Genomic DNA, 18,033 nt, shown 5'->3' with positions numbered 1-18,033 from the left:
CCATTTCTCAAAGGAGGTGAAGGCTCATGTTAGAAAGCTCAGCAGGAGTCCCTGGCAGATCTCATGGGGAAGTAAACAGGCTGAGACAAGATGAATGAATTGAAAAACGTTGGGGACCACACAGCAACAGAAGGATGGACCATCAGCCTCCATCTCTTCAGGTTCCACAGCCACAACTCAATCAAGTGCAGATGAAAAGACATAAAACACCATCTCACTGAACAAGGACAGGATTTTGTTTTGTTTGTTTGAGGCAGGGTAGCCCAGGCTGGCCCTGCATTCCTTATGTAGCTGAGGTTGGCCTTGAATTACTGGTCCTCTGGCTTATACCTCCCAAGTGCTGGGATTGCAGGTATGCAGTATCACTGTGTTTGGGAATTGTTTTGTTTTCTGAGACTGGACTTGAAACGGCAATTCTGCCTCAGGCTTCTGAGGGCTGAGTCTAGATGTGCCACCATATCTGGCTAGACTTTTTCCATTTATTTTCCTTAAGCAATATACTATGATAACTATATATCACTGGCACCATTTGAGGAATCATGCATGATGGACAGACTATTTGAGGCACTGGAAAGAAAGGACATGCAGATGCTCTTCCACTTTAGAGAGGGGCTGGCACTTCTGCAGCTTGTACAGTCAACAGCCTTGATGCTGAAGGAACACTTGTGGATTCATCAGAGAAAAAGCTGCATCCAGCTAGCGATCCTCCAAGGAACCATTAAGAATGTCCCATTAACAGTCATGAACTGACCAAGCAGTTGTTATTGTTTCATATTAAGAAGTTTTTTTGTTTGACTATTTATTTTTTTTACGCACAGTTCTTTTACATACTCTGACACTGTTCCTAATCTGACACTCTAAAACTCACTTAATACAAATTACTTCTAGGGTGGTTAATGCTTGCTTAAAGTTCAAAGGTCTGTGGCATAGATATTAAGAATCACTTTTAGTTAAAAAAAAATTGAGCTGGGTGATCGCATGCTTTCAATCCCAGCACTCAGGAGGTAGAGGCAGGCAGATCTGTGAGTTCGAGGCCAGCCTGGTCTACAGAGCTAGTTCCAGGACAGCTGGAACTATACAGAGAAATCCAGTTTCAAGAAAGAAAACAAAACAAAAAACTTAAAAAAGGTTTCCATTTGGTTCACTTGTACTTAACTTACGTTAACTAATTTTGTATCACCAGCTAAAGATTTCAGTTTTAAGTTTTCAAATTATTCTCTCTGTCTATCTGTCCATCTGTCTCTCTCTCTCTGTGTCCAGGCCCTTGAGTGCTACAGTACGTGTGTGGGAGCAGAGGACACCTCTGTAGAGTTCCTCATTTCCACCTGTTTTTTCCTTATTGTTGCTGCTGCACACTCCAGGTTGGCTGTTCCGTAAGATTCGGAGCAATCCATGCTCCCCATCCTTCATCTTGCTGTAGGAATGCCAGGACAGATTTATGCTCCCAAATCTAAGATGAGTTTTGGGGCTCAAAGTCAGGTTGACAGGCTTGCATGACAAGCATGTTTACCTCCTAAGCCATCTCGCTGGCTCCTCATCTTCTAAAGATTCTAGAAATGTGCCAGCATCTTTGTAACTAGGTGTCATTTCAGTTCCCAGGTGAACTCAGGCAAGAGGAAGTGATATAAATAGTGGCAGGCCCAGGAGGAAATCCCGCCTCTATCTCCAGCCTGCAAACACCAGGCCTTCCCCAGACTGCCCTATCCTACACCCTCAGGCCTATGTTGCTAAGGCTGAAGCGGGCACTGCTATTATGGGATGAAATCTATTCCCACAGGTTACTGACTAAAGGGAGGGAGGGAGTGGAAGGGAGGGCAGAGGGAGAAGCATGTCAACAAGTATCTGGGCACAGAAACACAAACTAGTTTGGTTCTGAACTGGTGCTTTCAAATGTCAATGCTCACAGCTGAAGTGCGACCAAGGTAACACAGTGTTTATGTGTGCAATCCTTTATGAACATCAACTATTTTGAAAACTCTTTTACGAAGCCAAGTTTCTTTCCTTTTAATAAAATGCCAAGCAGAATTAGGTGGGGTCTCTTCCAAGGAGGCTTAAGGTAGGATAAACACAAATACTTTAAGTTAGCAAATTAAAACAAAACAAGGGGTTGAAGTCAGGCTCAGTGGCAGAGCATGTGATCTGTAGGCATGAGGCCCTGGGTTCCACGCCCAGCACGGAGACAATAAAAACCTACTACCTATTTCTAGCTTGTTACATTTTTTTTCTTTTTAAATCACACAGCCTCATAACCACAAATGATGGCCAGCTCTTAATCTTCTCTCCGGTTTAGGGAATACGGAAGCTCAGAAAGAGCCCCTCCGACTTGTTCTTTTCAGAGTGGTGATTGCAGATGAGTCACGAGTTTATGGGGAGTAAAAGCTCTCAGGGACCCTCAGATTTTCTTAGAACCCAGTGGAAGAGTAAGAGGGTACAGTGGTGTGGCAGATGCCGCAGCACAGAGACGACAGGCCACTAGAGAATTCAGCAAAGCCCTCTACCGTGTGTGGGAACTTCTAGGCTTAGTATGCAAGCAGAGGCTCCCTGTAAGTTAGATCCGTTTTGGCATCCAGCTTGTGTCCTCTGCTCCCAGCCTGTAAGGTGTACTGTAAAACTGTACCATGTGCACAGAGGCTTTACACAGTGAAGTTCAATAGCATATAATCAGCATTCCTGTTTATCCCTTTGTCCCTCTACAGCCTCATCTGTGAAATGGGTACCTCTTCCTCATAAGATAGCTGCAGGTATCCAGGAGAGCAGTATGCTGGTGGTGATAGTACTAATTACTGTCCTACTCTCCCAGATCTTGGGCACTCTCCTGCCACAGGCACATGTGGAAGCTTTGCTGTTTTCCTCTCCTATACCTGAGTTCCAGCCTCTAAGAACCAATGCTTGCTCTTTCCTGGAGCCTCCTCGGGCATGAGAACCTCTTGAGATCCCATAGAAACAAAAGACCCACGTGTCAGACTCTGCACCCATGGCCACAAGACCCGTCACACTCACATCTCCCCTCCCCCAGCACCGTGGCACTGCTCCTCAGGCCTGCTGCTTCTATAGCTGGGTGGGGCTGATAAACACTAGTTGAAGACATCAATGACATTGGGTTAAAAGGCACACACCTTTGGTGCTATCTCTGCCATCCCTGAGCCCCACAGCCAACTGAGAAGGTTCAGAATTGTAATCTCAGAGCTATGAATCCATTTAATTTAAGTCTTAAAATATGGAATCCCCCCAAATTCAACACAAGGCAGCTGTTTGGCTTGCAAATGAGAAGGGTCAGCTGTGAAAATACAGCCCCTAGGAAACAAGGCCAGGCCAGGCTGCATGGACACCTCCAGGGCCTCCACCATGGAGTCAGGAAGTCGGGTCAGTGGCGCCTGGCCTGTGTGCTACCTAGCCCAGAAATTCACTCAGTTGCCACCTTCTGGCTCACAGACTCCATCTTAAAAAGCCTCCCTGCCCCCCACTCAAAATGCATCCACTTAGCTTAGTGTTTTCATGATTTAAAGATATATACATCTGCCAATCAAAACCGAGGACCCAGTCAGGCAAATCCAGATTTAATTCCTCTCTGACATGACTGAATCAGTTTGAAAAATAGTTTTTAAGTTAATGTAATGTCTTGACGTCTTTATGGTTTTATGTCTTTTGGACTTGAATCTCAAGGTTTAGGGAGGATTCTATTCCCGTAGTTTAAGGAGGACTATTGTTCAGCTCTGTCTTGTCCGCCTGCAGCATGTGACTCCCCCTTTCTCCCTCCCATGGCCTCCAAGTAGATTGCACCATCCGGACTCCTCTCTGAAAGGTAGGATTCCACCCAGACTTTGCTGTCTATTCCTCAGCAGGACCATCCCTCATGCCCCCATATATAAACATCTCAAATCTCTGCAGATAACTCTGACAGCAAATAAAAGGGGCACACTTTATACAGCGGGTTCTCGAGGAGATGCTGCCAAGCTGGATTTCAAAAGACAGGCTCCAGTTTCCAAGCTAAGCAGCACCCGGCTCGGTGCCCGCAGTTTCTGCCTCTCCTCCCCTCACTCAGGAGAGAGGGCCAAGGCTGATCTTGAGGGATTGCTTCATAAGGTAAAATGAGGGCAGGGCCCCATCCCAGGACCGACCAGGGGAGAAGGGCTAGCAGAGGACTCTGGGAAGACAGAGCTGGGTGCATGAACAGTCTCTCGTCAGTTCCCACAGTGAGCCTTCTCCATTGCAAACAGGTCTGAGTGCTGACACGGGGCTTCCCACAGCTTCCACTGGCCTCCAAAGGCATATTTGTCATCAGAGGCCCTTGATGAAGCCGTACATAAATATCTGACTGTTGTTAAATACAAAACAAAACAAAAAACTACTCCACAGAAACCAAATCAAAACCAGCTGTGAGGGCGAGGGGCCAAAAACTGGGGGTGCAAAGGCCGGGCATACACACTTGTTAACAGCGTGCCTGACTGAGTAGGAGAGGAAGTCTCTGAGCCCCAGTCACACCGAATGACTGCCATGCTTCTCCTGTGACTCTGCCGTGAAGACAGCAGACATTCTACCTCCTAGAATTCTGTCGCCAATGAGGAAGAGTTTGAACCTCAACTCTGGATGCATCTGTCAGCAAGCCCTCCTTGTGGCTGCCAGCCTGCAAGGGGCTGTATGGCCTATGTTAACAGTTAGTGCTCAGCTTGTCCCCCCCCCCCCATCACCACTGATTAACTCCCCAAATCTTTAGAAAGCATGCGGCTTCAGCAAAACTTGAAGACATAAATGGCATGAGCACAGTGCTAAGAATCGGATGACGCTGACATCAGCCATGGTGCAATAGCCAGTGTTACCAAGGGGCCTGAGTGAGGGGCAGACGGTCTCAAGCTAATCCTGGAGGCAGGAAGATGCCTGACTGCTGGCTAGGGGATCTGGGAATTTCAATCTCTTGAGGATGGACCAACACGGCTTGTTTTGTCATCCCTCTTAGGAGTCACCCTTTTCTCTGTAGTTAGATGGAGTGGAAAAATATATCTTGGCGTTTCTCAGAGCACGATGCTGAACCCACAGTTGGAATAAAATAAAAACATGGAAACTGATATTTTGTCCCAGGATGAGAAATAACCCTGGAGGCTAAGTTGAGCCAGTTTCTTAAAATGAGGCTAACACATTTGCATGTTTAAGTTACACTGAGACTTTCCTTAATAAATCCATTAATTAAAGCAACACTTGGGGAACTCCTCATCAGATCTGTGGCTAGAACACCCTGTGGTTCATCAGCTTGCAATGTCCATTCCCTCGGGTTGCAAAGAGGAAGGATGAGGAAGGACCAGGGAGTCAAGGCCAGTCCCCGAGAGCCAGCGCTCTTGCAGGTGAAGTGTGAAAGTATCCTTCGTACAAGGCCGTGTTTTAAGAGTATAGAAAACTGAACGAAGCCTTTCCTCTTTGGGCACTTCTTACATTCCATGGGCAAAACGAAAACACCATTTGACAGCTGGATGGGAGTCAAAGGATGTGGGTGTCTGTCCAAGGTACTATCTTCACAAAATAAAATACAAGCCAAGGCAAATGGCCTTCCCATGGAAATGCTTTTAAACTTTTTAGTGTGAAATAAAATTAACCCTCCATACATATTCCACATCGAAAACATCTGGATTGCCACTTGAGTGGCAGAGATAAGCTAATCTCTGAGGTTGAGGTCAGCCTGGTCTACAATAGTGAATTCCAAGCCATCCAAGGCTACACAGCGAGACCCTGTATACAAAAACAAACAAACAACAACAACCGTACCCCAGCTCAGCAGCCTCTCCTCACTGTGACAAACAGGGTAACTCCTTGTTCTCTGTCATGATGGTTCACTGGTCCTGTTACTCTACCTTCAAGCTTCATCCCTAGTGACATCCACTCACTGTCCCTCATATTGCTACCACAAAAACATTACCACCATAAACAAGGCATCTTTCTAGGGTCAGCCCAGGCTCTATCTGCAACCATGCTTCTCCAGAGCAGGACAGGCACAGGGACCTTGAAGGAACTCACTGCCGTCCATCAGGATGAGTGACAGCGGAGAGAGGGGCGGTGCGTAGCAAAGCTAGAGTTGCCATGGTCAATCTCACTGAACAAAGATGGCCCTGTTTGGCTGTGTCTTTGTCACTGTGGCCTTTCTGTGGGAACAAGGGGACATGTGGTCTCCAGCAAGTTCAGCTGGGCACTCTTCCTTCTCTAAGAAGCAGTACTGAATGGAGACACAGGTGCTAAAATACATGCAGAACTTTCCAGAGATTGGTGCTGGAGGGGCAGGGAAAGGACAGTGACCCCATAATGGGCATGCTTATTTCTTGGGGTCATGAAAATGTACACGTGGGGGGCAATGATGACCACACTCAGGGAAAACCAAAAACTCCAGAATCATACACTTGGAAAATGGGATGAGCTTTATGGCTGTCACATGCTCTGTATGTCAGGAAGGCTGGGGATGCTGCTCCTTTCCTCCCCAGCCTTTCAATGACCACATGCAGCTTTTGTTTATAAAGACGGTTTCTCATCCTTTAAAACTAAAGGGAATGGTGGTTGTCTTCCCAAAAGGCTTTCCTGCATCCTGACTCCAGGAGGATCAGAACTTATGGCCTACAGAAAGGCTAAATGTTTTTGATAGCACCTCAGCTCACTGCCAACACCTTTGCTTCTCACAACGAACATGAGCCTGTGAGAGCCACTGTCTCATTAACCCTGGTCCAGTAACCACCATGGTGCCTGGTGTCAGAACTTCAGAAAAAGTTCAGTAATTTTTAAAAACTTACACACACACACCCATCCACATATACACACACTCACACATTGACTCACTTCTCTCTCTCTCTCTCTCTCTCTCTCTCTCTCTCTCTCACACACACACACACACACACACACACACACACACACATTCACAATGCACATGGTCTTGAGCTCCAACACCATAAAAAAAATTTAAATTTTTTGTAAACAACATATGATGAAATAATGCATATTACTTTAATAAGTGTTTTGCAACAACACCAATGAAAACAGTTCATCCAAAAGGAAATTATCATCTTCATTAGGTTGCATTAAAAATATAGAAGTTCATATTTTCATACTGAGCATCTATAAGTTCACCGGAAATAAGTATAAAAATCAAAATACTATATTTATAAAAAACATGTTTTTGTTTTGCATTGAAGATATGGTTTCATGTAGCCCAGACTGGCCTTGAACTCACTACATAGCTGAGGATGACTTTGAACTCCTAATCTCCTTACCCTGGGGCACTGAGGCTTGGACTTCCACAAGCTAGGAAAGTGCTCTACCAGTAAGCTGCAGCCCAGCCACTCTCTCTGACATCTCTGTTTATTCTCTTGCACGTACATGCTCTTTTCAGAGCAAAGCAACGGCACATGTGAGACAGGGACTTTGCTGCTATGAGGTCCCCTGGGGAGTGTTGTATTTTTGCCCTTCTCTTAAAGCTTCTATTTAGAGCTTTGGTAAGTCAAGGGTTACAGATCCAAACTCCCAGAAAGGCTGTCAACTGCAGAGCATGAAATTAACCCAGAACATGGCTGAAGGATGAAGAAATAGCATCTGTCTCCAGGAGAGGAAATGGAGCCACGTGACAGGCATGACAACTGTGTGTCTATAGATGTTCCTAATGTGGTGCTGGCGTTGAACCCAGGGCCTTGCGCATGCTCGGAAGCACCACCGAGCTGCACTCTCAGCCCATTATGTATTTTATGCCTTCAAAGCCTGCATCCTATGCATCATTTCTATACAGAATGTGTCTGATTTTTCAAAGAAGTTGGAAATGAGGAAACTGAGACTTTTATGTAAAAGATATGATTTTCAAATTCTGGCTTTCTTCAAAATTTGACACAGGGCAAGCTCCAAGACACCACAGCTGCAAGCCACATCTGGCTCATAGGCTAACAGGCTTATTATTGCTTACCTCCAAAGTTATAGGGGATTTTTGAATTCAGAGTGAAGGAAACTTCAAAAAAACTCACTCAGGCTCACAGATGAAGCTCTGTCCTTCCTGCCCAGACTATTGTCACCAAGGCTGGCAGGGACTTCTTTTCCTCTGGGCCTTTGAGAAGGATATGACCAGCTGAGCCACTAAAATGCAGACTAACCGGATGTGATCAAGGGCTGAGCCCACTACTCTGACATCTGCTCTGTCTCTGGAGTGAGACAGAAGGAAATCTCTGCTACAGCTCTTCTGAGTGGCTAAAGAAGTTACTTCTGTTGGCTGGCAAAGCCCTCTTGCCATCAGTGATGTCAGAGCTGCTAAGATCTGCAGGTTCCTCCTCATTCACTTCCAGGTCACAGAAGCCACCACCAGCAAAACATCCTGAAACCTGCCTGGGACCCCAGTCTCAGTCTGGGGACAGTTTCATCTCTCAGGGCTCTCTAGGGATGCTGTTCACTTTCTGGCTCTGAAGATGAGGGACTCTCCATCTTCTAAGTACCAGACATCAGTGAAAGACCACATCTGCTTAACACCCCAGCATCTGAACAAGTTGAAGAAAATTTGAGTTCAGCTCTAAGCCAAGTGCTAGAGGCAGACTGCCCTGTTTCCTGGGTGGCCTGTCAATCTCACCCCAACCTGCTCATGAGTCCAAGCAGCTATACTCTGGTTTTTCCAATGGTTTCTTCTACTCAGAGCTCATCCCACCTCTCTAAACCGCAGCCCTTATTCCACTGGCTGGCCAGGACTAGTCCAGGCCGGTCACTCCTGACTACTTGGGGCCTCCTCAGTGGTGTGGAGAAGCAGTCCTTGGGATGTTTATCGATGATCGGGACTCATGGCTCTGCAGCACTGAGCCAGGTATGCAGAAAATGGGATGGCAAGGGTTCCCTGCATAGCCAGGGAAGTGCCGTGAGGGCTTGGGTCACCTTATGACCTCCTCAGGGGAAAGCCATGGGTGAGATGCTGTCCTCATTCTCAGTCACCCATTTTAAGGAACGGTGGTCTCCACTGCCCCCTGTGTGAGTCCCTCATTCAGGGTGGGGACCTGCACAACTCCCAGGCCAGGCAGGGGCATTTCACAACAGGCCAATGTTGGTATCTAAGACTGACCAGGCTGTCAACAAGCGGGCCACGTTTTCTCTGATGACAGCCAAAGTCCAAGGTCCTCACTGACTTGTGTTTTCAGACACCTTACAGACTGTTCTCCAAGAGCTGTACTCAAGCACACCTTCCAGAAACACAACTGATGCTCAGAAATCAGGGACCTCAGCTCACTCTGCCTTGACTTAGTGCTTTCGGCAGCTACAGGGCAGACACCTTAGCACAACAGGGTGTGCCATGGATAAGCAAGGTGCTACTTGCTCTCAGGAAAAAAAAAAAAAAAAAAAAAGCTAAAATCAACCACTCTATCCCCTTTCACAAATGAAAGAGTCTGGCAGGTTGTAAACCTCAGTCCTCAGGACAGAAATGCTGTGTTCTTACCTCTGCAGCTTGGGTCTCTTGATGGAGCAGTGTAAGTCCAGTCAAGTCTTCTAAGAAGGAATGTGAGGAGTTGAACACCTTCGCTAGGAAGGCAAATCCTTCCCGCTCGTATTGATCAAGAACCTGCAAAACATTGGTCCTTTTAGAAAGGGAGCTAGAGCTGTTAGATATGCATTAAAAGGTTCTTGTTTCTAACAATCACATGTTTAAAACAGGGAGGTGGCTCAGCAGGCAGAGGTGGCTATCACCAAGCTTCATGACCCAAGTTCGATCCCCAGGGCCCACCGGGTGGAAAGAAGGAACCGACTCCTACAAGTTGTATCCCGATCTCAATATGTACCCCATACCACGTGTGAGTATAAGTAAATCAATGAGCTAAAACTGTTTTTGTTGTTGTTGTTGTTTTGAGACAGGGTTTCTCTGTAGTGTTGACACCTTTCCTAGAACTCACTCTGTAGCCTAGGTTGGCCTTGAACTCAGAGATTTGCCTGCCTCTGCTTGCCAAGTGCTGGGATTAAAGGCGTGCATCACCATTGCCTGACCATAAAACTTTTTAAAAGGAAAATAAAATATAAGGTAAAAATGCTACCTGACAGGCAAAAAAGAATGGCTGGAGAGATGGCCCAGGGGTTAAGAGACTAGCTGCTCTTGCAGAGGACCCGGGTTCAGTTCCCAGCACCCACCATCAGGTGGCTCACAACTGTCTGTACTCCAGCTTCAGGCAATCTGACACCTCTGGCCTTCTCAGGCACCTGTGCTCACAGACACACAGACAGAGACAGACAGACAGACAGACAGACACACACACACACACACACACACACACACACACACACACACGTCTCTTCAAAAACTCATTAAGAAAGAGTAGGGAAGACTGAGTATTTCCTCCGCCTCTGCTTGCAAGAGTCACATCATCTTCTGTGTAGCTCCAACTTCTCCCAATAAAGTAAGTTTCGTGCAAGTTTCTGAATGTTCTACAGGACTCAAGCTACTGGGCCCGAGATTCACTTGTTACAAAGTAAGTGACAGGAGTGAAGATCCAAGGGAAAATGGAAAGTGATCATGGGAGTGGGCAGGACAAAATGGTTTATTAGAAATCTGACGTCCCAGCTAGCTAAAAATCATTTTAAAACCTGTTAGAAATGGCAAAATGAATGTCAACAAGAACATCACAAATGAGGAAAATCAACACAAGAATATACTCAACACCACATGTTTTCAGAGAAAGAGAAACTAAACTACAATGAATATGACCTGTACCCACCAAAGGGATTACAAAAGTCAGGACATAGCAAGTGTTAGCAAGGATGTGCCCTCAGGACTCCCAGGAAGTGTAAGATGAGACCATCCCTTTAGAAGTTTAGTACTAGAGGCCCCTGCACCTCCTGGTCCTGGTGGTTTAGGTGTGGGAGAGCCTGCCTGAGGGCATGAGAGCAGGAGAACTGGTCCACCACCTGCTCCTAGCTGCATGAATTAGCTGAGGCAACACTGGAGAGCTCACCCTGGTGGTGGGGATGGAGAGGGCTGGTGGGCTGACCAACCCTGCAACTACCCAGGCCCAGAACCAGCGCTATGAGTTGGCTCACCCCAGCGTCCACCCTATCTATGATCTGCTGGAACTTGTGAAGGGGAAGGTCCTACAGATCCAAAGCTGCAGGATCTCCACGACACAGGGCAACAACAGGATATCCAGGAGGAGTCCAGTGAGGGCCCAGTATCAATAGGGTAGCAGAAACCAGTGGCCTTGAACCAGACCAATGACTCTTTGAAATGAACACTTGCAAGTGAAGATATATGGATAAAAGGGTTTAATGTGTGACTCTCACTGTGTCACATTACAGCTTCCACAACAAGGTTTTTCTTTTTCTTTTCTCTTAAATTTTATTTTATTTGGGGGGAAGTTTCCAAGGGCAGAGGGTGGATACGAAGGGACGAGGAGATGAATGGGATTGAGATGCATGATGTGAAAGACACAAGGAATAAATAAAAAGATAGTAAAAAAAAGTTTAGTACTTATATGCCCTTAGGTACCTACACAAACAAAGATGTGCACCCAGGAACATCAGAAGACACAAACTAAAGTGTTCATGGCAGCACTACTCATGACAACCAAACTAGGAGTCACTTAATTAACTATTAATAGTTGATGAATAGATGAATTAGGTATATTCAGGAATGGAATACTATATAGCAATAACATAAATTATAATTACGTTTATCAAACACATTACAGAGAAGGACAAATCTGTATGCACTGCACAATTACCTTTATACAAAGTTAAAAAAAAACAGGTAAAATTAATCCAGGGTGTTAGAATTCAGGATAGAAGTGGACCTATGGAGAGAGTGCCTAGAGAAGAGGGGTACTCAGGGTGTTAATAATATCGGGTGATGGATACATAAAGCACATGTTATGAGAATCCATCTGAGCAGTTAGGATGTGGACAGGACTCCCAAAGCATGTTACTCTTCACATAGAAGGCCAGAAGAAAGGCAGTTGTCTTGACAAGAGCAAAACATGTGACTGTCACACCCATGTATCAGGGATCACAGGGGTTGTCAACTGAAGGGGCAGTGAGCTGCAGGCCTCAAAAGTTCTCCTAGAACCCAGAAAAGACATGGAGAACAGTATGAAAAAGACAACAGACATTGGGTGCACCCAGGAAGCAGTGGACATGTGAACAGACACCCGAGAGGCAGTAACTTAATAGAATTTTAAAAAATTCTACTTCTAGAAAAGCATAAGCACCACAATTAGCAATTTCACTTGTGAAAGGTTCTATGTGGTTGTTTGTAGCATGAACATGGATGTAAGACTGCATATTGAACCACTGCAGCAGAAAACCGACAGGGGACCATGTAGCCATATTATGACACATTTACAAACAGTGATATATCTGTAACTCATTAAAAAAAAACCCACATGGCTCTGAATGGTTGGTAAAAGTTGATTTCCAAGACATGGCAATATATTAAAAAAAACAATATCCAGACTGTGTACATGTCCTGTGTTTAAAAGATGGAGGGAAACAGAAAGGGGAATGAACTCAGGCCCATACACTCCTACACTCCTACAGTTTCGGTGTTCTGCGTAGGAAAATCTCTACATCAGCTGAGTGCTGGGATGATGTTGCAGGCGGAAGTGTCCACTGTGTCCCGTGGCTGGCCACAGATAAATTCAGGCATACCACAGGCACTGTATTTGGCTGCCATGAGTACAACCTGCTTAAGCAACAGGTACCGAGTCATGGAGCTCCTACAGTTACCGTTCCACACAGCAAGTCCCTTCACGAGCTCCAGCAGGTCCAAGCTGGGGAAGGTGTCGGGGTGGGCCAACCCCAGGCCTGGCTGTGGGCCTGGGTGTAGCTGAGCTCATCAGTCCAGGCTGCCCGTTCTGGCAAGGTGTGGAGCCAGCTTCCCTACGACTGTGCCATCAGGGTCAACTTCCGGCTGCCCATGGTGGAGGAGTTCCAGTGAGGGTCCAGTGATGATGGTGTACTAGAAACCAGAGGCCTTGAACTGGACCAGTGACTCTCTGCAATGAACATTAGCAGGTACAGCAGATGGGACGAAAGGGTAGACTGTGTGACACACGGAGGCTCCCAAGGCCACCAGGACAGATGGAGAGAGACAGGAAAGATGGAGGAGCACAGAGGTTTTCTTTGTTGTTTTGTTTTTGCTCTTTCTGTTTTGTTTTTTTTTTAAACAAAATTGTATTTTGGGGGCCACTGCAGTGGGAAGGGGAGATGTGGAAGGTCTGGGAGGTGAGTGGAATTGGGGTGTAGGATGTGAAATTCCCAAAGATTCAATAAAGAAATTATTTTTAAAAATTAAAAAAAAAGAAAAGAAAAGAAAAGAGAAACAGGTGGAGTAGGTGGTAGTGGCATCCACCTTTAATCTTAGCACTTGGGAGGCAGAGGCAGCCAGATCTCTGAGTTCGATACCAGCCTTGTCTACAGATCAAGTGTCTCGACAGCCAGAGCTATACTGAGGAAAAAAACTGTTTCAAAAAACAAAAAACAAAACAACAACAACAAAGACAAAGGCACTTAGTGTGCTGGCTCAGCTCCCCTGCCCCAGGCAGTGTGGAAGTTAAGAAGGGGCAGAGAAGACAATGGAAAGCCAGGGGCTGGGGCTGGAGGTGGGGAGAGGGGGTGGAGAAATGAGAGATTTGCCCCAACGACATACGGAACAACGCACTTCCACACATAGGTGACTCTATAAATATTAAAAAGGAAGACTAGAGTGACACAGTGTCTTCCAGTCATGACAGGACTCACTGCACCCATGCTCGCCCGTATAAGATCAAACTAGTCAACATTCTGAGCACAGTGGGATAGAGTTCAAGAATCCCCACCCCTAACTGAAGACCTACAGACAGTTTTTTTATTTGAGGATATATCCTCTGGTAAGTCAACCACGCTCCAGGAGATGGCTTTACACCCAGAAATACATGGGCAGTTCAAGTTGGACTCAATGGGTTATTTAAAAAAAGACACAAAGTTGGAGGTAGATCTGGGAGGAGCTGGAGAGAGTAGTGGGGATAAATATGACAAGAATACTATGAAGTTCTCAAAGAATGAAAATATTGTATCTGAAAACAGACGGCAGTGGTGGTGGTAAGATGAGAACTGGAATCTTCCTCCACTGCTAACGGGGGGCGGTGGGGAGTGGTACAGTACAGCCACCAACCAGCCAATTATCTCCCAAGTATCTCTCAAGGGAAGTGAAAATCTGGGTTCACACAAACCTTCCCAGCAACCCAAGTGGACACAATCCCTGCGCCCATCAACTGACCAGCAGTCAAGCCTGGGTTGGATCTGGCCAATTGGGCATCCATCATTCAGTCCCGAAGGGAGGAAGGCACTGAAATGCTATGGTGTGAACAAGCCTTGAAAACACCGTGCTGAGTGTAAGAAGCCATTCACAAAGGTCACATTTCCATGACCTGCCCAAACCAGCAAAGTCTGGAGGAATTAGAATTAGACAAATGCTTGGCAGTGTCTGGGAGATGACAGCTTATTGATGGGGTACAAGGCTTACTGATAAAGACATGGTGGGATCAATGTGATGACTGTACAACCTTCAGAATATACTGAGAAAAAAGGCAACTGAACTGTACCTTTAAAAGGAAAAAAGTTATCATGGTATTTGACTTCCATCTTAACTAAACACATGCCCAGACCTAGTCAACTTCAAGATGAGGATTAATGGAACAGCTGAAACACCACCTGGTGGATGGACATGCCAATCCATGTGGGGACTCCCAGGAAAGGCTTCTTCACTGTGTTATTTCTCAGTGCTAAATACCAAGGCCATTTTCCGTTAGGATTGTTTAACCATGTGTCATTTCCTGTCAGCTAAGTGAGTACCAAGGCCATTTTCTGTTCGACTTGCTCAATTATGTGTCATTTCCTGTTAGCTAAGTAAGCACTGATTTAAGTTGATCACCGTAAAGACCAAGGGTCCCTCTAAAGATCTGCAGAGAGGCAGAATATTACAGGGAAGTCAAAAGGAGAGAGGCTTGCAGTCTCCAGGCACAGGGGAGTGGGAAAGAATCAGAAAACCTGTGTGATCCCTGGGAAAGCTAATGTGGAAAGAGCCATGAGGTGGGAGAGGTGTGGGAAGGAGGGATGAGGGGGAAGGGGGAAGGAAAGGGAGGGGATGGGAAGAAGAGAAGTTGAGGAAATGCTCACCTACCACCAGAACCTTCCCTGCTTCTATGAAGTGACTGTCCTTTAAATTCCATCAAAAACTAAACTATAGCACTCTTGTGGAACTTGACTTTACACACTGGGCTAATGGCCAGGTACTACAACAATCAGAACACTCACTGGCGATGCTCTGACCAGCCCTACTCTGTTTGGGTTTTCTACTAGCGATGATCAGTCCAGGGAGGGGATCTTCCCACCAAGGACAGGAGCCAACACAGAGGAAACTGGAAATACACGAAGCTGTCCTAGGACCTCCACAGCTGAGATAGAGGAGTCATCAGTACAAACAGCAGCATCCGAGACCCTGCTGGAGCTTGCTGCTTCTTCCAGAAAAGCAGGGTTTGGGAGCCAGAAGTGCCCCCATTCCTCATGGAGGGGTGAGCATCCGAGGACATGCCCCCACTGCATGAAACACTCAGCTGTTTCTGCTCTGTGACAGTCAGGCTCTGGCCTCAGGTCCACACAGGGAGATTTTTTTGAGATGTTAGTTTTCTTTCTTTGCCACTGGCACCCTCATTAGTTTCTATAGCCAACTTAGGAAGAAAGGAACCAAAGGAGTTTCCCTACCTAAGCTTTAACTAAAAGAAGTACTTCAGCAGCTGGGCGGTGGTGGCGCGCGCCTTTAATCCCAGCACTCGGGAGGCAGAGGCAGGCGGATCTTTGTGAGTTCAAGGCCAGCCTGGTCTACAGAGCGAGATCCAAGAAAGGCACAAAAGCTACACAGAGAAACCCTGTCTCGAAAAACAAAAACAAAAACAAAAACAACAACAACAAAAAAGTAGTTCAATTATGAGACACAGCCAATTCACAGGGAAAAATCCTAAAAGTGAGTAATTTACAAGTTTACAGGGTACATTCTTTCTTTTACATTTTTAAAAATACCCCCCCTCTCTTTCTCTCTCTCTCTCTCTCTCTCTCGTGTGTGTGTGTGTGTGTGTGTGTGTGTGTGTGTGTGTGTGTGCATGTGTGTGCATGCGCGCGTGTGCAGAAGCCCTTGGAAGTCAGAAGAGGACATCAGCTCTTCTGCAGTTACAGATGGTTGCTAGCAGCCATGTGGGTACTAGGAATCAACCTGGGACCTCTGCAGGAACAGTCGGTTCTCTTAACCCACTGAGCCATCAATCTAGCCCTCCAAAACTATGTTGATGATTACACATCAGTAAATCGTTATTTATTCGTTATCGTTAAAAATTATCAGAGCTCACACTTGCAATGGGGATAGTTGTGGTATCTATCTTATACTTTAAGAAGTTGTTAAAGTAAAACGCTCCAAAAATTTAGATTTGGTTCCAAGCCCAAAGTTTTTTGTTTGTTTTTCAGTTAGGTGTGATGGTATATGCTTGTGATCCAAACCTAGGGAGGTGGACAGCTGGATCCAGGAGGCTTGCTGACCAACCAGGTCGCTTACTGGGAAAGTTCCAGGCTAACAGGAGACTATAGAGGTTTGAATGAGAAATGTCTCCCCATAGGCTCTGGCATTTGAACCTTGGTCCCCAGTTGGTGGTGCGTGCCATCTGGGGAGGTCTGGGAAGTGACCTTGATGGAGGAAGTATGTCACTGGGCGTGTGGGCTTTGAGCTGTAACATCCATGTGCCATTTTGGGCGCTTTATCTGCTTTGGGCTTGTGGTTCAAGATGAGAGCTCTCAGCATCCTGCTCCAGTTGTCAAGCCTGCCTGTGACCTTTTCCCCGTTGTTATGAACTCTAACCCCTGGAACTGTAGGAGAAAATAAACTCTTTCTTATGTAAGTTGCCTTGGTCAAGGTGTTTTATCACAGCAATTGAAGGAACAATACCTGGGGTTGTCCTCTGACCTATACACACATTTGCACATACACACACATACACACACACACACACACACACACACACACACACACTCACACATTCACATGCATACATGCACATACATAAACTCACACACAGCACAAATATCAATCAATAATGTCAACATCTCTCTAATTGTGGTTGTTTCACCTGTTATTACCTGGTCTAGCACCCCCACTGCCTGTGCTTTCTACAGAGAAAAGGGCACCAGGAAGTTCTGGGTGGTGATCAGTTGGTGCATGCAGGCTGCCCAGATACCACCAGCGTGCCCATTCATTATCATTCATTATTCTTTCATGTCCATGCTGAACAACATAACCACCAGGATCCCCACCATTTACACAGAATCAGTATCCTCGGATCCAGCAAGGCCCACACACGAGAAAGAACAGGTGGGCTGGAGCCCTGAAGGCCAGCTGAACACTCCCATCTGGCTTTGCTGCTCTGTGTCTGTGACCCACAGATGGGAGTGGAGAAGGCATCTCTGCGTTGGGCTCTGTTTCTCCACTCTTGGGTCACTGAGTGAATGTCGGTTGTTGGTGCTTAGTTTGAGCTTCATGTCCCAGCTTGGCAGAATCCAATGGAGGAGGACCCCAGTAGAGTGGGTAGCTCCCTACTTTCAGCAATCCACAGCTCTCCCCAACAAAAAGCAAACAGTGATACATAAATTAATTGATATCATATGTAGTGGATAGCCATCCCAGCATTGGCCTGGAAGTTCCATTGAGGCTTCAGTAATGATCACGCCCACAAGGCGGGGCAGAGGAGGGAGCGGAAGACCGAGGAGCAGGAGGAGGTGGCTCTCTTGGTTCCGGGACGCTGGATGCTGGAAGTAGACCGAGCAGAGTTCTCCAGAGAACACCGCCGGACTGCCCTATACCTTTGCCAGACCCTGCAACCTACCCCTTCATTTGTAAGTTTCCCCACAAAATAAACCTCCCTTTTAACTACGTGGAGTGGCCTTAATAATTTCACCAATAATCATAGATCAAGTTGATTAAACATTCCATCCAAACACTGCAGAATACACATTTTTCTCAGCAGCCCATGGAACTTCTCTAAAAAT

General features: G+C 46.2%; 1 protein-coding gene across 3 annotated transcripts in view; it reads right to left on the bottom strand.

Moving 5' to 3' along the window:
- Atg7 (autophagy related 7) overlaps nt 1-18,033 on the bottom strand; it is a 210,201-nt gene that overhangs the window by 77,661 nt on the left and 114,507 nt on the right. For all 3 annotated transcript variants that reach the window (XM_036180497.1, XM_036180498.1, XM_036180499.1), the window contains exon 18: nt 9,425-9,547. In XM_036180497.1, coding sequence (XP_036036390.1) covers nt 9,425-9,547 — 123 coding nt within the window. The remainder of the gene's footprint in view (nt 1-9,424; nt 9,548-18,033) is intronic.

Source organism: Onychomys torridus, chromosome 3, assembly GCF_903995425.1.
Source record: "Onychomys torridus chromosome 3, mOncTor1.1, whole genome shotgun sequence".
Classification (NCBI taxonomy): Eukaryota; Metazoa; Chordata; class Mammalia; order Rodentia; family Cricetidae; genus Onychomys; species Onychomys torridus.
Note: the sequence above shows the minus strand (reverse complement) of the source record. Positions and strands in the feature narration are given on the sequence as shown.